Source organism: Mustela lutreola, chromosome 1 (genome assembly GCF_030435805.1).
Source record: "Mustela lutreola isolate mMusLut2 chromosome 1, mMusLut2.pri, whole genome shotgun sequence".
In the NCBI taxonomy this organism is placed as follows: domain Eukaryota; kingdom Metazoa; phylum Chordata; class Mammalia; order Carnivora; family Mustelidae; genus Mustela; species Mustela lutreola.
The window spans coordinates 258,821,687-258,843,946 of NC_081290.1; the positions used below are offsets into that span (position 1 = coordinate 258,821,687).

Below are 22,260 nucleotides of genomic sequence, written 5' to 3' on the forward strand. Positions count from 1 at the left end.
CATATTTGATGTATATCAATCCACCATATTCAGTAGTCTTACTGATGCTTAAATTGTTTTGTCTTTGAACTGGGACCCTTTTCAAGCTGACTTGATTCCTTTTGTGATGACCTTAGTCTCTGACAGCATATTTGTTTACTGGTAGGAGTTCGTAGACAAAACCAAAAGGGGTTGGGGGAGAGGATAGCATAGTCTAAACCAAAGACATGCAAAATGGTATGGTAAATTTGGGCAAATACAAAATATTTAGTAGAGCCAGGGAATTTGAGGTGAAGGAGAAGAGGCAGCTATTTAGGGAAGTCTGAGAAGCAAAGAGGATAGAGAATCTTGTAGTGTACATTATGAGATTTCTACAGGCCAACAGTAATCAACAACAGCAAGGTAGTTTGACATATAGACCCACAAATACCTTAGGTATTTGTAAAGTATGAAACAATTCCTTATGAATAAAGACTACAGGTCTACATTTGAAAAATTATTTCCTCTAAAAATCAGAATATAGATATTCAAATGTAGACCTATGCGTGGTAAAATGTAATACAGTTAAAGTCACTTATAATCATGTGCACCTTAATATGCTTTTTGGAGTCGAGTGACATCTAGTATGGCAGGCACATAAATGCTTATCCTCATTCATGAGTGTTTGATGAAATTATGATGGACAAAAGGTGGTGCTGATGAAAGGGAGTCATTGAAACAATATAAGCAGAGGGTAATACCAAAATTCCTTCATTATTTCTTAGCCAAAATTTCAGAGTGTAAGCGATTTCATTCACAAATCAGTGTTTAATTTGTGTGAATATAAGGTTTTCTAGGAAAAAAAAGAAGTCCTACCTTTATTAAACTACTCCATTTTCTCCTATTTTTCTTTTATCCTTAGTAAAAAAGGACCACTTACTGGTTGATCAACGTTTTCCTCTTTAATCACAGAGGATGTGCAAATACCAGCATAATTTGCTGCTGTGATCTCCTTGTCCAGTGCAGTGCTATGGAAGGCCACAAAAGCTTTACTATCGTCCACACAATTCCACTTTTGATTGGATGTCCCATTGTTATATGGTTTGTATTTCTGAAAAAAGGATAAAATATGGAGTCAAACAGACAGGAGAGTTTATGATTTGATTGTAGCTGCCACAGTTTCATTGCATAAATTCAGAAAGTATAGATAATTACTCATAATTCTATGCAGTAATAACCATTATTTATATTTGATGATTACATGTGCCATACTTTTTATATTTCTAAATATGCATCCTTTGATTTACAAATATGAAAACACAAAATGCAAATAATTTGGTAAATGCATTAGTTTTTTTAAATAAGAATATCCCATGAAACTTTTCCTAACATTCTTAAAGGATATATCCTATTTGATCTTAGTGATATTTTTATTTTACCAATCACCAATAAACATGTAGATTGTTCCTCAAATTGTCCTTATTATAAGCAAAAAAGCAATGAATAATCATATAAATAAGTTTTCATGTAAATCCATGAAAAATTCTTTAGAACAAACTCCTCAAGTACAATTGCTGATAAAATAACATGATCATTTAAAAATATTACGAGATATCATATTAAGCTTTCTCATATCAAAATGATTTCTAGAGAGGTTATTCTAGTTTACACTTACACCAATAGTATATGATACAGCCTGTTTTCCTCACATTCTTGCCCAAACAAATTTAATTAATGAAAAATAGTGTCTTGTTGCTATTTTATGTTTCCCTGATTATTGAGATGATTTTTTTACAAATATGAGTACAAACAGCTTTATATGTAACAGAAACAGCACATTTATTCTATTATAAAACTTGGCTCAATCATAAGTAAAGAAAAGAGTAGTTTCAATTTTAGAGAATTTAAACTAGTAGATTAGTTCCAACTAAAATTATCATGACACCTAAAGGAACTTTATAATGAATAGCATTCACTTTACCAAGGAGAGATTGATAGTAAAGAGGAAAATAAATGGGTCTTCAGAATTGATTTAATAGGTCAGACAATAGAGGATCCCTCAGAGGCATGGAAAACAAAGACTATGTTTCAAGGAACAGAGAGTGGGGGGGGGGGATGTAGTAACATTAACCTAACACGACTCATTTTTATTATTTTACATAAACTACAATATTTTCTCACAAACCAAATGCTTCAAGAAATAAAAATGGAGCATCAGCAAAGAAAAAATCTTGAACGGTAATACAATTACCTTGAGATCAAACTCATTTCTTAAAAATGGGAACCTTAGGGCGCCTGGGTGGCTCAGTGGGTTGAGCCGCTGCCTTCGGCTCAGGTCATGATCTCGGGGTCCTGGGATCGAGTCCCGCATCGGGCTCTCTGCTCAGCAGGGAGCCTGCTTCCCTCTCTCTCTCTCTGCCTGCCTCTCCATCTACTTGTGATTTCTCTCTGTCAAATAAATAAATAAAATCTTTAAAAAAAAAAAAAAAAAAAAAAAAAATGGGAACCTTAGGGGAAAATGTCAATATCTATAATTTTTTTAAGCTGATTAAGGTACAGAATTTGCATCTGCATGAGGTTTTAATCTCACTGTGGCCCATGCCAAAGAGGCACCTGACAGGGAAGAATGTGATGTTATATATATGATGTCTCCTAGCATAAATTTTTTGTCCGTATTTATCAGCAGGGTAGAAGATTTAATTAAGCTTTGATATTTGTCCAGATTGCTATATCCCAATTATGGATTCCGGACCTGTGAAACAAGCTGCCTCGTTACTATTAAAAACATGGAATAAAACAAATGTACTTTGGGGATAATATATTCTGTTCAACAAAAGATGGTAAATACTATGGAGGATACAGAAAATAAATTCAGAGCAGGGGTGCTCCTAAGCTTTCTTTCCTCCTACCAAGGAAAAATATATATCTATTTAGGAGTGTCTTTGTCACAAGTAAGGATGACAGATAAACAAGAAAAAAGAACTCCACAGATCTTTATCCAAAACTCAAATGAACCCAGATTTCTCTGGAGTCTCCAAAAGCAGTTTGGCTGCTACAAGCATTTGCTAAAGTATGTTATGTGTATTTCAAATGTGTATCTTAGTAGAATGAACATTGATGAGTTCATGCCCTTCGGGAAGACCTGTCTGATCATGCTCTTACCCTCCAGTTGCCAGGTAAGAGGGGGCTTGCGTAGGTCCCAATCAGTGAGTTTAAAACACGTGCCTCTAACAGCTATTCACTTGACCGTAGCCGCCACGGAGACCACATGAATGCTACTGGGATAATTTTTCATGCTTGCCCTTGGATTTGATTTAAGTAACTAGCATAACTCCTGACATGCAGCAAGCCCACAATCACCATCTGTTGGATTAAACTAAATTAAGAGCTACATGAACATGCTGAATTTGAAATCTAGGCAGACTATTGTAAATATTTTAACAATGGCATTCAAAATAGGTTTCTATGACAGCCATTATCTTTCTCCACAACAAGGAAGCACAGAGCTTTACTTAACTTTAAATAAAGGGCGATGATTACTACTTAGCTTATATATAATATCTTACCTGAATAATAACTGGATAGCCACAGACATCATTTCTTGTTTTGGTCATAGACACTGCCAGCACAAGGTCTGGGTTACTCACCAGGTGAAAGGTCCTTTGGGAAAACAGGATTGGACTTGTTATCAAGTAGCGTAACCCAATCAGAGCTCCCTCTGTGCCATTTACCAGAGTGCTGCCTCTTAGCTCCATGCGTGCTTTGTGATAATGGATATGAACCCTTTAAGCATTTCTCCCTCACAGAAGCACAATATTAAGCTTTCTCAGTAAAGATTGCTAGAGGAACACTGCAGAAAGAAGGGGCTCCCTTGCTCTTCCTGGCTGCTGCATGGGGTCACCAGCTGGGAGTGAGGACATCCAGGGATGCTCCGCCCTAACCAGGTGCCGGGGATGTGTGGCCCCTGGGAAGCCTCAGAGCCCTGGCCTGATAATCATTTGCTCGTGGCCCTCCTGACATGGACATAACATGCTCTAAACCTTCTGCCTCTCCAGCACCCCGCTCCTTTTCCATACCTGTGTGCCCCCAAACCAGTTGCGCCCCTGTGTATGTTCCAGAGGGCTACTTCCTGCTAGCAGAGCAACCACAGACCAGGTCTGGTCAGGCAAACCAACAGATTTTTGCCATCCAGTTAGCTGAATCTGTACGTTTTCTAATGACTTCTGAACTCCAGCCTTGGAAAGGCCTGATTTCAAGTTTTGTCCTCAACACCCTCAGCCCTAGAGGACCATACACAGGACTTTTTTTTTTTTTAAATCTAATAGTTACTCTTTCATCATTGTTTAATAATTCTTTATGTTACACATCTTGAAATCACAGTGTGGCTTTTGTCTCTAAATTGAACCCAGACTGATATACCCTCCTTATGTCCTGCTATTTAATCGTGTGGCGGAACAATTAAGAACATGGATTCTGGAGCCACAGGGCTCAAGTCTGAAACCTGAATCTACTTCTTAGTAGCTATATGGCTTTGGTTAACAATCCCACACCTCTGTTTCTTCATCTGTAAAATAGGATAATGATGCCTGCCTCAAAAGGATCTTGTGGGAATGGAATGAATTAATGAACAGAAAATACATAGAATACTGTCTGGCACATGTCACTTAGAATGAGCCACTATTATTAATGGTTGTGATTTTTTTATAGTTTTCCTCCAATTCTCTTTTTCTAAAGGACTATACCCTAAAAGTCCAAGATATATGTTGAATATTGTTAAGTTGTCTTGTATAGAAGCTCACATAAAGCCACTTTGACCAAAAGAAGGAAAGAAAATTATTGAGCTAAAATCCTCAAATTCTTTTCCTTGCATCACTTAAAAGCAAAATAAGCCAAACATTCAAAGAACCTGACTGTATAGAAAAAGCCAATTCTTTATCTGTCAACATAGTTACATTACTCACACACCAGCAGTGGCATTCCTGCTGTGGAAAATATAACTCGTCCTATAAAATTTAATGATGTGGGAGCGAAGGGGAGAAGGGAAGGTGAGAAAGGGTCTGTTATAAAAGTAATATATTTCTCCTTTCAAGACTTAAAAAATTCCAGATATCTAATTTAAACTTCTGTACTATAAATAAATATAAAACAACATAACCTCACTGTAAAGAATTTACAAAGAACTGGAAAATAGAGTAAAAATTGTAACAGATTTTTAGGCATTACTCATATTACAAGATAATCCCTGTTAATCTTGCAATGTATTTCTTCCTTCTATTGTTAATTAATGATGTATCATTTTAAATTAAAAAATGGGTACTGGATCTCATTAAATACATTTTTAGCATTTATCAAAACTGGGCACTGCACGAGAGCTGCTATTCTCTACTCTTCACCTGTTTAACCTCGCCATTCACATAGCTTGGGTCTTGCATTTTTATTGACACTCAAAATTATTCATATGAATGAATGATTGTGCATCTCCAGCAATGACCTATTGAGATGCCCACATCTGTTACCTGGCTATCTATGTTTTTGCTGCTTAGAACAGCCGTAGCAACTTCTCCCATGCTTCAGTGCCATGCTGAGCCGTGATAATGTTGGTTTCCCTTTTCGTTTTTGAACAGTACCATCAACTGACACTGGCCTTAGCAGGAATGCTTAAGTTTTGCAGGAAGCTTGGGTTTATGGACCTGTACGTAAAACACACTATGTGCCAAAAGGCAGTGTGAGACCTTCTTCTGTGCCCTAGGGATATCTCGCACGATACCACAGCCCCTTCCACAAACCCAGGGAATGAGTGCTTGCAAGTCAGTCTCCCGGGCCTCAGTGTACCTAGCTTTGAAATCAAGTGATCAAGTGATAAGGAAATTTTAAAGATCTCTTGTAGCTCCAAAGCCCATGACACTGTATTTACCCCTGTATAATTCTGGGTCCCGTTGAGGGTATTTTCATCCCTGAGCATTGTCTTCCTATTTCCCTTTAGAAGCCAAATGATTAATTCAGATTTTGCCAGAGTTGGAAATGGGAGAAAGATGCCAGGTTATCTCAAAAGTTGACCTGGACTATTCTTCTGTGTGGCTGGAAACCAAGTGAGTGTATCTCTGGCAATTTCCAACTGGGTTCAAGGAGGACCTCCACTGTAATACAGTAAGCTAAAGCAGTGAGATGTATTACTAAATTCCAGAAATGTAGAGCCCGTTAACTCTAGCTCTGCAGGGGCAGAGATCTGTGTTTGATCTCAGCTGAAGCACCAGCTCCCAGAACGCTGCCCTTAATCACCATTTGCAGCAGAATGAATGAATTCTGGTCCCATATAGCAAATTATTCACAGGGACAAAAACTTGCCTCTTAGCTCCCTGTCATAATGTTAGCTTAGCTAGGATGAACAAGGCAAAGGAACACACTCACAGGTCTAGCTACAGGGGCTTTTCAACCTTCTTGAAAACAAGTCCAGTAAGTGTTCCTTGCTGGTACTTGGTTGGCTCATCTCAGACAGTGAACAGTAAGACTCGCTCCCTTCCTGCCCATGCTGGGCTGCTGCTCTTGCCCGCTAAAGCTTGCACAGTTTCTGTCAAAGCAGCAGTTCCTAAACCTTTCACATCACACACCTTTTGAGAAGCCAATGAAAATCACACCTCTTCCCCGGGGGGGGGGGGGGGGGGGATGTATCACACAGATGTCAAGAGATTGAAGAGGCCCCTGGAGGCTCACTATAAAAGACTAATGACTCAATTTGAAACAAACCAATCTAAAAACCAAGGAATTGTTTTCTTTCTGGTTAAAGATATGTTCGTATATGAACAAAAACAAAGAAGCAGCCAGAAGAAGCCACCACGACTCAACAGCTGTCAACACTCTGCCTTTCTCGTCTCATCCATTCCCCCCAACTTTTTACATTTTCGCTTTTGCTAGAGTATTTTAATGCAAGTCTGACCTACTTCTTCATTTTATCTGTAAATACTACAATATATATCCCAGTGGTCAGAATTTTTCTTTATTTAAACATAGCCATTGAACTATTAAGACACCCAACAAAATTAGTAAGACTTCTTTTGTATCATCTGGCACCCAGGCTTTTCCTCTAATTGTCTTAGAAATAACTTTTGAGAGTGGTCGGCTTGAATCTGGATCCAAACAAGAGCCAGCCATTAGGTTAGACTGGATTGATATATTTGTTAAGGTAAGAATTCACTTTCACTGTGTAGGCAGAAGCCGTATCCGTTGGTTATTTGATGGAAATAAGGAATGGCGGAAAAGCGTGCTTGTGAGGAGGGGCAGGAGATTGAGTTACTGAAAAATACTGCACCATTTTTTAAAATGGGGACTCCTTAAGTTCTTACTTGATCCTTTCTGATCATAAAAAAAGAATTAGATGGCAGCCCAGTTTTCTCTTAATTTCCATAGCCAGTTAAAACTATGAATCCAGTAGGTCAGATTTCACATTCCTTATCTGAACTGACAGTGGATAACTTGTGTATAGACTACTGAGCATTTACATTTGATTTCACTCTCTTTTTTTTCTCTAAGTAGGATTTTAAAAAAGCATTGGCTACCTTCAATAGAAAATCCAAAGTCCTCACATACACTCCTGCCTGCTCTGCAGGTACCATACCAGATCTCTTAGGCTGCCATTCATATATTTGGTATATTGACACCCAGTATAATGGGTTTACCTGCTGCCTTTCTTGTGCATCCATCGTTGATGACTATCATCTGCTTTTTTCTCCACCAAAACTACCTCCGTGCCTGAGCGCAGATCAGGACCTCGAACTCCCAAAACTAGCTGAGGAGCAGCACAGCTTATAATTTGCCCATCTCTGTATTCAAACTGCTGGCGGCAAAGCTTCTGCAACTTACTCTGCTTTGGAGAATGGCTGAGAAAAAGAAAATCCCATTAGAGGCCGAAAAATGTCCTGTGCACTCAGTGTGCTGCAGACTGCAAGCTCTGCTACTGGGAGACCCGATGCGAACCGAATGCACGGATCCTGGTGAGGCGTCACCCTTGGGACAGCAGCACCGCTATCGCCTGGCAGGGCCAAGCAGATGGAAAGAGCAAAATTCTGAGTTTATTCTGTAACAGGAATAAATGTCCATCCAAGAGAATATGAGAAACTCATCAGCATAGCAAAAAGAAATTGAGTTGAAGAGGTAATTTAGTTAAAGGGAAAAGAAATGGGAAAAGGAGAGGGCCAGGTAGAAATGGGAAAAACAAAGGTGTTCAAATCAGGGTTGTTTCTAGCCTCAGTCTAGTCTCCCTGCAAATAGAATGCCATTCTCCAAATTTTTCAATCTTCCCATAGAATATCATAAAAGAGAATGATATGCTAATAAGTTAATTTAAAGGAATCTCCTGCTTAAGGAGCTTAAGGCAATAAGCAGACTTATGAAATATATTAAACATCACAATGCATTGTCAATTAAGTTAATTTATAAATATCTATGAAGCCCCTAGTATGTGCATAGGGCAATGCTAACTGTTGAAATGCCAAAGCCGTTTGATTTATACAAAATGCTATAATGGTAAGCAAATGTCTAAAGGTTATGAAATAATATAAAGTACTATAAATTCCCGTTATTTCACTGGACATTGACCAGAAAAAAATACAGTTAAAAAGGAAGAAACTACATTTTACTAGTTTCTTAAAGACATCAGGGCATCTTACATGCTTATTCTTAAGATCATTCACATATTTGTTCAACAAATACATAGGCTTTATGTTAAGTTATTAAGAGGCAAAGGTGGATAAGCTTACTGCTTAATATAAAAGACACACCAGTGAACAAGAAATTATATTACAGGACGTGAGGGCGATCTAGCTGCGACATCTGTCACCCCGTTGATCGCCGGGGTTGATTCGGCTGATCTGGCTGGCTAGGCGGGTGTCCTCTTCCTCCCTCACCGCTCCATGTGCGTCCCTCCCGAAGCTGCGCGCTCGGTCGAAGAGGACAACCTTCCCCGAGAGAGGAGAGGAGCGTTCTTCGGTCAAGGGTATACGAGTAGCTGCGCTCCCCTGCTAGAACCTCCAAACAAGCTCTCAAGAAATTATATTACATAGCACAAAATAAACTAAAGGGAGAAGGGCCTTCCCACAGATACTTGCAAACACTTAGTAAAAAACCCAAGACACAAATGTGTATGTTAATATAAATGGCGGCTAACAGTAATGCAAACCCTGAGGAATCATTTCGCCCTAAAATGAGCAAATCTAAGACCATGCAGAAATCTCCAATGAGAATTCCTTGCAACTTTTTACCTGTGTTTCTTCTGTGGTTCAACATTTTCAAAGAGTTCTTCTTCCATTTTCTTTGGAAGACTGTCATCCTCATCAAAGTCACGAGGAGTTTCCTGCCAGGCATACCTGAGAAGTGTGTGACAAGCTTTCATTCGGAGATGGGCTCTTGCATGTGAATCTCTACAGAAGTAAACACAAGTTGAAGACTTCTGATTTATACTCACAGAATTTTCTCTGAGGTATAGTCTGATCATATCCTAAAGGATGTTGATGAATCTGTAAATCACATTTCTATTATGGTGCCTAACATTGCAAATCCACCTCCCACTAATACATAATTTTGATCTTTTAATAGAAGGCTACAAATAAAATTCCCCAATTACATAATAAACAGGACTCATCTTTATCTATTCAGGGAAAAATGGGGCCATGTATTATATTTCAAAAACTGCAAGATTGGGGCATCTTAGTGGCTCAGTCGGTTAAGCATCAGACTCTTGATTTCACATCAGGTCGTGACCTCAGGGTTGTGAGATTGAGCCCCGCATCATACTCCACCCACACTCGACATGGAGCCTGCTTAAGATTCTCTCTCCCTCTCCCTTTGCCCCTTCCTTCCTCTAAAAAAGCCCTGCAAGATTAAGACTGCTCGGTGGTTTAAGAAATTCATAATGAATGTGTAATGAGATTCCTTCTGCTTACTCCAGAAGTGGGTCATAATTCTGTATGGAATAGGACAGCCTAGATTACTACATTTCATAAAGTTTACTCATTAGACAATGTTAAGAAATCTTAATTAACGTAACTTTTCCTCTTAAATCTAGGGAAGCTCAAATAGCATCGGCACAGACGTGCAAACTTTTGATAGAGAATAAGGTACTAAAACACTTAAATAGTCATAGTTTGAATAACTGAGTCATCAGCCTTCTGGCTTCTTACTACGATGACGATGACGACGTGAACAGGAGCTTAGCCACCATGCAGATCTATCACTATCATATTCTAGAGCACTGTTGAAGTACATTTGCTTCCAAGAGAGCACAACACAATATGAAGACTGCTCCACTCAAGGCAGGAAAATATACAGGCAAAGCAGTGAGCATATTCCAGCAGTCTAACATGCATATGTGTAAATAAAGCTGGAGGGGAGTGGGTAGGCGGCGATCGTCAAGGTGCTCCTAGTATTGATATAACTGGAAGCAATAGAAATTACCAAAATCTTTGAGGTCAATTCCTGTGTTGGCAGAGCAGCCCATACACTTTTCAAATGTAACACAAGTATTATACGTGGATATGAAATAGGAGGGTAACAGCTGCCTCATTCAAATTGTGCACAAGCGGCTGGCTCAAGTTAAAAATCTTCCCAGGAGTTAAAAAACAACAGTGCCATCTAGTGTTAAAAATAAAAAACACAGCTTTCCCACCAACTTTTTATTTCTTCGAGGAAAACAGAGAAGGAAAATATCATTCTTAGTTATGACACATTCAGCAAGGTGTAAACAAGATTTTCCCTCCAAGTCCAGATGTTTAATTTTCTAACTTGGAATTTATCTGTATTCTCTTTGGCTTCCAGGCAAATGAAGTACAGTCTAGCTATTCTAAAGTGAACAGCCCTTTTTAAATATACCTTGCTTTATGAATTCATTAATTTTCCATTCACTCATGTACCTAATCATTCCATAGTCACTCATTCTTTTAAATGATGTTTCTTGAACATCTGCTATATGATAGGCACAGAGTTCTAAGTGATTAACAAAACAGGTAAGTTCTCAGGGTTCTCTAAGTTCCTGGAGCTTACATTCTAGTGGTCAGAAGAGATGTAACAGACAAGTCTGTTATATAAGTGTGAATAAATATGAATAAATAATATAAGTGCCATAAGTGGAATAAAACAAGATATTGTGATAGAAACTAGCCAGCGTGGGGTAGGGTTTACTTAAACAATGGAGTCTGAGAAGTCTCCTCTGAGAGAAAATGTTTGAGTTGAGATGTGGAAAATGGGAGGGAGCCATCCATGTGAGGTTCTAGAGAAAGAACATTCTGGGCAAAGAGAATAAATAGAGAGCTTCTGAAGCAAGAATATGCTGGTTCATTTGAGGAACAGAAAGACACTATTGTGCCAGGTATAAAGTGAGTGAGAAAGGTAGTAAGTGAAAAGGCTTAAGAAGGGGGCAGGGCCTGCCTGTAATTCTGTAAGGAAATAGGAAAGTTCTCCCTGAGCTCCATGCTAAAAAAAGTCCTTTCTTTCACAAGGCAGCAAAGCTGAGGTGAGTGCTTCCAGAGTTTCTTTTCTATTTTGCTTATTTTTATTAACAGTAATCTTGCACAGAATCCAACTATCAAAAAGGTTCGTTCCAGATCTGTGTTTACCCTCTCGCTTTATGGATATCCCTCCTTAAATCATCCCACTTTTCAAATAAGTAAAACTTCCAAACAAACAAATTTGAGAAATTCTGGGGAAATCTTCAAGTGACTCTGTAACTTAAGATGATTTAGGATTGAGTCATCAGAAGTGTCTCAGAGAACTAGTGAAAGCTAGCCCAGAAAAGAGAGAAACCAGTAGCCTGATGATGATGAACTTTGCATATTTTAAGGACTTTTAAGTAGAAGAGGAAGAGTATAAACAGAAACAAAGGAAACCACAGGACAGAGATGTTCTAAATAATTTCTATATTAGAATGGGTTGCCTCATCAAAAGTAATGAAATGCTTGCCCTTTGCAACCACATGGATGGAACTAGAGGGTATTATGCTGAGCAAAATAAGTCAATCAGAGAAAGACAATTATCATGTGGTCTCTCTAATATGAGGAATTTGAGAGGCAGGGTGGGGGGTTTTGGGGGATAGGGAAGGAAAAAGTGAAATAAGATGGGTTAAGAGGGAGACAAACCATAAGAGACTCTTGATCTCACAAAACAAACTGAGGGTTGCTGGGGGGTGTGGGGTTATGGACATTGGGGAGGGTATGTACTATGGTGAGTGCTGTGAAATGTGTTAAGACTGATGATTTCCAGACCTGTACCCCTGGGGCAAATAATACATTATACGTTAAAAAAAAAAAAAAAAGGCTGCTTGCGAAGTAGTGATCTCTCTGTTACGATGAGTATTCAACAAAAGATGGCATCAAAAGAGCCTGCCTGGAATGTGAGGAAGATTCCTGCTCTTTGTTTTGAGTGGACTCAAGAACTCCAGGCCTTGAAGAAATCTAAAAATTAGAACAATGTGGATCTTTGCTCTCAAAGATGTTCTTTCTGTTTTTCTCACTTTCGGTTTACTTTTTTCCCATGGGCAGTCTAATAACTCAGAGGCCAGATGATACATTCTTCAGAAATTCTCTGGCCATTGAGGAATAGACCCATGTAGGCCAAATCATTTCTCTCTGAAAAAGGCCTTCTGGTGCATTTGTGAATGTCAAGACACGGGACCAGATGAATTACTCATCAAGATGAGGGGGTTTGTTTCCTAAAATAAAATTGATGTTCCTACAATAGAGGAGAGAAGCAGTCTTTTAAAATGGTTTGTAAAATAGCTTCAAATGACATGTAAATTAATTTTCACTGTTATCACAAGGGTAGTTGACTATCTATATATGGTTTTAGAATTTGGAAACTTATTCAATCGTTCCTTCATTTATTCAGTATAGGATGATCAAAGTCATCTACCCTGGTCTTCACAGAACAAGCCGGACAAGGGGTTTTGACCACAAGGAATTACAGGGTGGGGGGAGAAGTACTGCTAAGAACAGTGCTCCATACGATCATTACCATGATTGATTTCAACGATGACGAATCATTCCACACATGAGTACAGGGCAAGTCAGGGTACTTCAGGTGCAGAGAAACAAACAAGGGGCTCAGAGGCCTGCAGTGGTGCACAAACAGAATATGCCATATTCAGTGGCTGCTTGTGGTTGCCGAGCTGGAGTTGAGTTTGCGTGTCAGGAAGAAAAAGTGTGGAGTGGAGGTAGGCTTGGGATGCAAATGAGGGTCCCTGAAGGGCCTGGACTCAGGTCAGAAGGGCTAGGGCCTACAGAGTAAATGTTTTTTCTATCTGCAGTAGGTAGCTTCTGAAGAACTGTACAAAAAGGGTTATGTTTTAGGAAGGCAATTGTCTGTAGATGGAACTTCGAGGTGATCTGGAAGGAGTAGAAAAGGAAAAGAGAGAACAATCTGGAAACCACTTCAGTGACCCAGGATGACGACTGTATTTTAACATGCATCTGGTTTGAACCTATATTAATTTAATTGTTCCTGGAGTTGATGTTAATGGAAACAAAACATGATAAATTCCTCAAATAATTTGCAATTCCAAAATTCTAGTCTTTTTTCTTTTTTTTAAAAGATTTTATTTATTTATTTGACAGAGAGAGATCACAAGCAGGCAGAGAGGCAGGCAGAGAGAGAGGAGGAAGCAGGCTCCCTGCTGAGTAGAGAGCCCGATGCGGGCCTCGATCTCAGGACCCTGAGATCATGACCTGAGCCGAAGGCAGCAGCTTAACCCACTGAGCCACCCAGGCGCCCCCAAATTCTAGTCTTTTAAAAATAGTAGTATATAATAAAATTACTGCAAGTAGATCATTGTGATGGTTGAACATTGAAGCTCCAGCTTGATCTTTTGGCCAGAAAACTAATTAAATCCTAGCCCTTGGGGCACCTGTGTGGCTCAGTGGGTTCAAGCCTCTGCCTTCGGCTCAGTTCATGGTCTCAGGGTCCTGGGATGGAGGCCCGCATCTGGCTCTCTGCTCGGCAGGGAGCCTACTTCCTCCTCTCTCTCTGCCTGCCTCTCTGCCTACTTGTGATCTCTCCCTCTCTCCGTGCCAAATAAATAAATAAATAAACAAACAAATAATCTTTAATAAATAAATAAATAAATAAATAAACAAATAAATAAATAAATCCTAGCTCTTCACCTGACATCCATATCACAAATGTGGCACGAGTTCCCTGCATGGGCTCTGTGCTGTTACTGAGCTAATAAGCTAAGTTCAGAGAGGAACCAGGTAGTTTCTCTGGCCATGCTGATTACTTACAGAATTTCACTGGAAGCTTTTTCTGTTGTTAAAGCATTTTCTTGCATTAGCTTTTCCTTTGGTCCTATCATTTGCTTCTCTTCTCCAAAAATTGCTACAGGTTTATGCACAGCAAGCTTGGCTCCAGACACAATGTCACTTTGGACTTCTAAAACAAGAGCTGAGCAGAAATGCACAGATTGCAAAGACATATCAGTTATGATTGCAGAACACTAGGAATTGGAAAACACATGTTAAAATAAGAATGGAGATAATTTTCAGCTATTTGGTCTAAGAGAACACTGATATTGCTCTTTAATAAACTGGATTTCACTTAATTTTTATAGATTCGTTCCCCCCAAGATATTTGCAGTCAAAATTATTAAAATTGGGGTTAGCATCTAAAATATACAAAGAACTCATAAAATTCAATATCTAAAAACAATTTGATTAAAAAACGGGCAGAGGACCTGAACAGACATTCTTCCAGAGATGACATACAGATGGCCAACCTACACATGAAAACATGCTCAGTATCACTAAGCATCAGGGAAATGCAAATCAAATCAAATCAAAATCGTAGTGAGATATCACCTCACACCTGTCAGAATATCTATTAACAAAATCAAACAACAACAAAAAAAGATGCTGAGGAAAGAGAGCCCTAGTGCACATTGATAATATACAACTGATGTGCCCACTACAGAAAACAATATGGAGGTTCCTCAAAAAATTGAAACTAGAACTACCATATGATCCAGCAATTCCCCTTCTAGGTATTCATCCAAAGAAAATGAAAACAGTAATTTGAAAAAAACATAAGCACCCCTATGTCCATCACAGTGTTATTTATAATAGCCAAGACATGGAAACAATCTAAGTGTTCATCAATGAATGAATGGATAAAGAAGTGGTATATAGATAATGGAATATTATGCAGTCATAAAAAATGAAATCTTGCCATTTGTGTCAACATGGCGGTACCTCGAGGGTATTTTGAAAAGCAAAATAAGTCAGACAGTAAAAGACACATACTGTATTATTTCACGTACATTTCACTTACATCTAAAAAACAAAACAAATAAAACAAAAGTGAAACAGACTCATAGATACAGAGAACAAGCTGATAATTGTCAGAAGGATAGAGGGATGAATGAAATAGATGAAGGAGAGTAAGAGGTATAATCTTCCAGTTATAAAAATGGCCAGACATGGGGATGCAATATATGGCATAGAGAATATAGTCAATAATATTAAAACAACTTTGTATGGTGACAAATGGTAACTAGATTTATGGCACTGACCATTTCATAGTGTATATACGTATCAGATCACTATGTTATATACCTGAAACAAATATAGCAACATAGGTAATTACCCTTCAATTTTAAAAATGCCTAAAAGAAAAAAAAAGGTACTAAAGGATACGTCTTTCCAAAAAATGTTAGTTATTGTAAATTCTAACCATTCAAATGGGTATATTATTTAGATATATGTCTCTAGATCATTCTCCAGGATCCCAGATTCCTCACTGAAGTCCCTAATGCCTTGAAAGACAAATGCCAAACTTACTGTACAGCATTCAATATATGTAATAGAGAAAAGTTTTAAATTCTATTAATGATTTTTCCCTTTTGATTTTCTATTTATAGGACCTTTGTCCTTCCTGGGGCAGGCCTAAGGGAAGGAGGAAGACCATGAGCTGACGAGAAAGGTTACAAAGGAAAGGAAAAGTACGAAGATAGTTATGACATTCAAGCACAGCCTGCTACCATAAGACAAGGGCTGTGTAAATCAGGATGACACTATCATGACTTAGGATTCTTCTAAATTCTGTGAGCTCCCATTTAGCATATCAAAGCTTTAACCTCAAGGTTGACTTGGGGAAAACCCACCCTTTCTGAGCCTGAGGGAGACAGAAGCTAGAGGAAGGCGGAAAACCAGTGCTGGATGTCATGATTCCCCCTACAGGCTTCCCTTCGGGCATCTAAGCTACACCAAGGAAACATGGAGGACACTGGCCATTATTCAGAACCTTGAGACAAGTCACCTCTCTAGTTGCCCTCACTATTCCAACCTGAGGCACAACCCTGTCAGCCTGGATCTGGTTTCTGAGGCATGCAGCCCTGACCCAAGACTTGCTGAGAGTCATGCTAGAGAGCTTTCCAGAAGTGGTTGTCAAGGAGGGGTGAAGGGGAACTGTAGTAAGAACAGAGATGAACACTCAGCCATAGCCAGACTTCAGGGGGGCCAAAGGGAGCAGTGTAGAGTCTGAGTCAGGCAGGAAGCATCACCCGCCCAAAGCACTGCCTGGGCCAAAAGAATGGAACACAGTCACCCAGCCAAGGACATCAGTCACCAAGACTCAGAAAGCAAGACTCCCTTCCATCTGAGAGAGGAACTAAAGAGAGACTCTGGGGACTGGGGAATCTGAAAGATTTCCCTAAAGGGACTGTTTAAATTAACGGATGAGACAAAATTTAAACCTGACTGGAAATTTTGTTTTTCTTAACAAAAAACAAAGAATTCCTGGTTTGTTAAAGACAAAATAAATTACATTTTCTTTACACATCCAAAGTGTAGTGTGAATTAAAATATGCAATCCTGTTAAATATATAATTTTGTCTAAAGAGCTAAACAGCAGGATATAGGAGTGAAATACAACCTATTTCAACAAATTTAATTTTTAAAAAAGCAGGATCAAGCATTAATCTTGGCCACATATATTATGGTAAATAATTCTAATGCTTACCCTCTATCTTACGTATACTGCAGAAAGTTTGGATTTTAGAAATATCTGATGCTAAGTTCCTCAGGAAGATTTGCTTCTTTTGCTGAGCAGTGGACACATCAGGATTGATCCAGTGTTCTCCACATGAAGCATATACCTAGCAAAGAAGTGAATCTCTGATCCCGTGTACAACCGTTCATAGCAGTGTTATCAGTAATAACCAAACCCAGCCAAAAGTACAAACAAAATGTCCTATAATAGGCAAATGGTTAAACAAACCATGATGCTATGGACTAATAAGAATAAAAAGGGAAAACTGTTGGTGAATGTAGCAACTTTGAAGGATCTCAAGGGTTTTCTATCCAAAAAAAAAAAAAAAAAAAAAAAAAAAAAGAGCATTTCTCCATACTACCTTTGCAACTTCCTGTGAATCTAAAATTTTTCCAAATTAAAGTTTTATGCAATAATTTTTTGAAGGAAGGAAAGAAAGAAAGGACAGGAGGGAGGGGGGGAAGGGAGGTAGGTAGATATTAGGGCTCTGTAAACTATGGCTGAGGCCCAGATCTGGCCTGCTGCCTGTCTGTGTAAATAGAGTTTTATTAGAACACAGTTATGCCCACTCATTTCCACGCTGTCTGTCACTGCTTTTGTGCTTCACAATGGCAGGAGCTGATGTTTCATTAGAGATCATATGGTCTGTAAATATTTACTAACTGATCTTTTGCAGAAGAAGTTGGACACAACCACTGGTATAAATGAACTTGTAATATATTAATGTGGCTATTTCTAGACATTGAGATGATAGATGATAGCTGTTCTTCATGCTGCTTATATTTATTTCTTCAATGAATTTGTACTTCTTCGAAGTAAGAAAAAAATAGAGGGAGGTATTGAGAACACTCAGTAGGAAGAAAAATGCCACTCGGTGCTCTTCCGTGGCCCCACAATGGTGCTTATACACACCGCTGTATGACGACTTGGGAAAAACTTTCTCAAAAATTTCTTCTGTTTGAACAACAGGCTTCCTTTTTTCCTCTGGACACACACGTAACTGTTGATGTTTCTGTCTCTGCGTCAGCTGCCCAGAACAGTGACAGGTTTGTTTCAAGCAAATGCATGGAATCTGGTAACAGTCACTCCTGGCTCCATCCTTTCATACTCCCTTCGCCCTGATGGCCCCATCTACTTATCCTTCCATGAAATTTATCCTTCTGTATCTTAGGTCTAAATGCAATCTACCTTGCGTTCTTTCTGAAATAACACAGTGAGCTAACACACCAGCAAAAGCAAAGAAAAAAAAATTAAATACCAACAAACTAAAACCTTGGCAGTGACAGTGTTAGAATTCAAGAGATCTCCCCAGGTTCCAAGAACACAGACTTTCCCCTCTGCCATGCTGCTTCTGCTATTAGTTGTCAGTACTATGGTTTAAGACTCGCTCAAGGGGTCTTTACATTCAGGGCCTGAACTGAGTACTTCTACTATGGTGTGAGCTCGGTTCTCTGTTCAAAGAATTTCAGGCATCGGTCAGGCAAGTTTTCTTTTCGGGCTGATATCTCAAATTCCATAAATGGGAGAAAAGGCTGACTGCTCAAGTCCTTCTTCTCAGTCATCTCCAGCCACCCAGGTAGGTTGTGCGAAACACTAGATGAAATTTTTTTCTGGAAGAGTGAAATTATCATTTAGTAAGGACACTAAACAACTACACTTTGAAAGCCTCAAAAAGAAGAGAGGATCTGCCTTTCAGAGTGGGAGACAGAAATCAGAAGTGGGTAATAATCCGGTCTTGTCTAGCTTCCACCCTCATTTCTAAAGTGGGGATCATGACAGCACCCACTCCACAGGGTCGTCCTGATCCTTAAATGAGTTTATTCTGAGAAAGTCCTGAAAATCATGCCTGACAACAGCTCCCTGAGCTGTTGGCATGCGTTTTTGAGGGCTGCTGAGTAAGGCTAACTCAGAGAAAATAAGGGGAGAAGCAGTTAGTGTTGGGAAGTCCTGTCTGTTAAAACATTTGTCTTTCAGTTGTATGTATGGCTCATATTTCCAGTTTCACATTCATGTCTTTACCAGTTCATCCCTTTGAAGGTCTTTTAAGGCAAAGATTTCTTTTCCTTTTTCATTGAACAATCTCCGAGCTGCAGAAGGTAAATTTAAAATTTCAGTGCACCTGTAGTAAGAGACACAAAAATTGAGCTTGTAGATAGAAGGCTTCTGGCAGAGAGGAGAGAAAATGTGAGAAATCAAGGGTCTGGACCATCAGTGCCCACTCCTGCTGCAGACTGGTGAGACCACCCAGAGGTGGGCCCTGGAGCCCATCAGACCCCTCTGGAGACTCATTCCCCCCATCCAAGCTGTGGGACTTGGGCAAATTAACCTCTCTAAGCCTCAATTTCTTATCTTCTAGGGTTTTAGTGAGGATTGAAGGTTGATTTTGAAAAGTGCTTAGCACAGTGCCAGGCATGATCAACAAATAAGTAGGCATATCATGATTGAGTTTTCCTTCTTCAATATGCTGCATACTTTCTAATTGTGTGCCTTTGTTCATGTTCTTCCTTCTACCTAAAACACTTTCTTTGGCTTTTTTTTTTTTGTGGAAGTTCTACTCTTCCCAGAGTCATATCCATCACCAAGCAGTTTCTCATCTCCCTCCACTAGAAGTGATCTCCACAGCCTTTTAATTCCCTTTCAAACAGTAACTTTTACCCTGGCGAACCAGTCAACAGTGATTTCCACACCCCAGACCCCAAACAAGCATTTGGCCTGCCCTGTAGATATCAAAATGAATGATACTGTTTTCTTGTTCCCTGAGGGGCTCCCTCTCTTGTTAGGGGAGAGACAGGTCAACAACTGAAGTATAATATGCAGGAGTGGGTCGTGTCATAGGCACCCAGCCAAGGAGCTGTGAGAACACAGGAAAAACAAAACGACTGATTCTCCAGGGAACACCTATGGGTTGGGCCTTTTCAAATGAATAAAAGTTGATCAAGAAGGATTAGGACCTAGAGGTGTTTTGTATAGCTGGATCTGAGTGTATGGACGAGAGCAGGAGCCAGATAAAGCTGGAAAAGAAGACAGGAACCCATGGAAAGCACTTAAGATACCAGGCTAAGAAATAGACCTCTAGCCCATAAACAGCAGGAAGTCTTTGAAGGTAGAAGAGTAGAGGTGTGGTTTTATCAGATCTGCTCTGTGGAAAGTTAGCTGTAGGACAGGTGGAAGGTACACTGAAGTAGGAGAGGCCTGAAGTTACACAGCCGGTTCAGGAGAGTAGTAAGGAGGCCAAATTGCAAGGGAAGAGGAAGGATGGATAAAGGAATGTGATGGGGCTGTTGAAAAGACTGTGGAGATGATCCCACCTTTGGAACAAAGAAAATAAAGCATTCTTGCTAAATATATTTTACATTAGAATATACTGTCTATAGTAAGTGAATTAGAAGCGACGTTATGCTGATCAGGAAGGCTAAACTATATGAAGACTGTTTCTCAATTTTATTTCCTTAGATGGGATAAAGCAATTGAGCAGATAATTAGGCTCTCCATTTCTCTGAGAGGTCTTAGAAGGAAATAAGTCAATGAGACCTAAGTCTCTGCCTCTTGTGTCATAGCTCTGGAAGTCGGTGGACCACAGGAGTTCATAGGGAGGGAATGGAAAGGAACTATAAGAAGACTGAGCCCCCAGCCACAAGATGTGCTTGATTCTCTTTCTTTGCTGTCCAAAGACCCAAACTGATTCTTTCTACTTTCCCAAAATGGATATCTTTGTGGGTCCAGGCAGTTATAGCATGACCTAAGAAGAGTTACCATTATCATGTCTGCTCCTACTCACATTTTCCTGGAGAACATTTGGACTATGGGAATATCCTGTTTTAGGACAACGAGTGGGAGAATAGAAGGAATGGGTGGTTGGTAAATCTCCCTTCCTTTTTTGAAACCCTGGTTTTAATAGTGCTGAATTTAATTGGCTCATGGAGGTGGTTTAGAGAGGATTGGGATAAGCCTTTTCCTTTCTATTTAATTCCTCCAACTTGATCACATGCCAGTCAACATAAATGGAGAGAGAAGAAAGGAACTGGCCGTTAAGTGCCTGAGGAGGCATGTGGATGTGGAATCAGATTGCCTGGGTTCATATTCTAGATCTCCTGTTCTGGTTGTGTAAACTTGAAAAAGTCCCTTAACTTCTCTCAGCCTCATTTGCCCCATCAATAAAAAGACATAGTAGCACTTATCTCACAGTGATATTTTATAGATTAAATGAATGGATATCTGTAAAGTGCCTGGAACATAACCAGTCAGCAGCACTTTATCAAAATGGATCAAGCACTATGAGCATTTCATAGCTACTCTCACTTAATTCTCACATCATTTCTTTTTTTTTTTTTTTTTTTAAGATTTTATTTACTTATTTGACAGACAGAGATCACAAGTAGGCAGAGAAGCAGGCAGAGAGAGAGGAAAAGAAGCAGGCTCCCCGCTGAGCAGAGAGTCCCATGCAGGGCTCGATCCCAGGACCCTGGGATCATGACCTGAGCCGAAGGCAGAGGCTTGAACCCACTGAGCCACCCAGGCACCCCAATTCTCTTTCACATCATTTCTGAGAGGCCCATTTTACTGATGAGGAAGCGGAGCCGAGGTTAATTTCTTTGCCCAAGATTGCATATTAACAAGGAGGAGAGCTGAAATTCAAACCTAAATCTGAGTCCTTCACGCACTAGAGGGTCCCCCCAAGAGGCCACCATCATAGAATAATGAGATAGTTGATTTACATAGCAAGGAGACTGAGGCTGAGGTGCTGAGCAAACGGTCCAGGATTTCTCCACCACATGGAGGCAAAGGTCCTATGAATAAGGTCCTCTGACTTGCACACCAGGAGTTAGGACTGGCAACCACTCCGATTTATAGGGAGTCCAGAAAAGTCCAGTCTTTTCTCGTGCTCTGTCAGGACGAGAGTGGAGGTGGAGTGGCAAGTGGAGCTGGTACCTTGGGTGCTGTATTTCAATACAACCCAGGATCCCCTGGGACAAAAGCGCAGGGGTGGAAGGGAGCAAGTCTGTCTCCCAGGTCTGCAGATCGCTACAGTTTCGTTAAGAGTGGGGACTTCCTTCTCCCGATCATTAGCAAGAAGACCCACCTCAGGAGCCCCAGTACAGCCTTCCAGTTATTTCAATATTGTGGCAAAATATACCAAAGCTATGGATACATGCTTTCCTCTTTTCTTTATCTTCTTGCATTGTATCTTTGTCTTTTTAGGTCTCTCTCATTTTCTCTCTTCTCTGTGTGGACTTCCCTAACAGCTGCCCCTCACCAGGTTCCTCCTCCTTCCTGGTCATC

At 39.7% G+C, this 22,260-nt stretch overlaps 1 protein-coding gene across 5 annotated transcripts in view; it reads right to left on the reverse strand.

Moving 5' to 3' along the window:
* Window positions 1–22,260, reverse strand: part of DCDC1 (doublecortin domain containing 1) — a 439,498-nt gene that overhangs the window by 49,242 nt on the left and 367,996 nt on the right. For all 5 annotated transcript variants that reach the window (XM_059138743.1, XM_059138722.1, XM_059138732.1 and 2 more), the window contains 7 exons: window positions 19,000–19,099; window positions 16,951–17,086; window positions 14,220–14,379; window positions 9,213–9,371; window positions 7,632–7,832; window positions 3,525–3,618; window positions 899–1,069 (listed from right to left, as the gene is read on the reverse strand). In XM_059138743.1, the coding sequence (XP_058994726.1) occupies window positions 899–1,069; window positions 3,525–3,618; window positions 7,632–7,832; window positions 9,213–9,371; window positions 14,220–14,379; window positions 16,951–17,086; window positions 19,000–19,099 (1,021 nt within the window). The remainder of the gene's footprint in view (window positions 1–898; window positions 1,070–3,524; window positions 3,619–7,631; window positions 7,833–9,212; window positions 9,372–14,219; window positions 14,380–16,950; window positions 17,087–18,999; window positions 19,100–22,260) is intronic.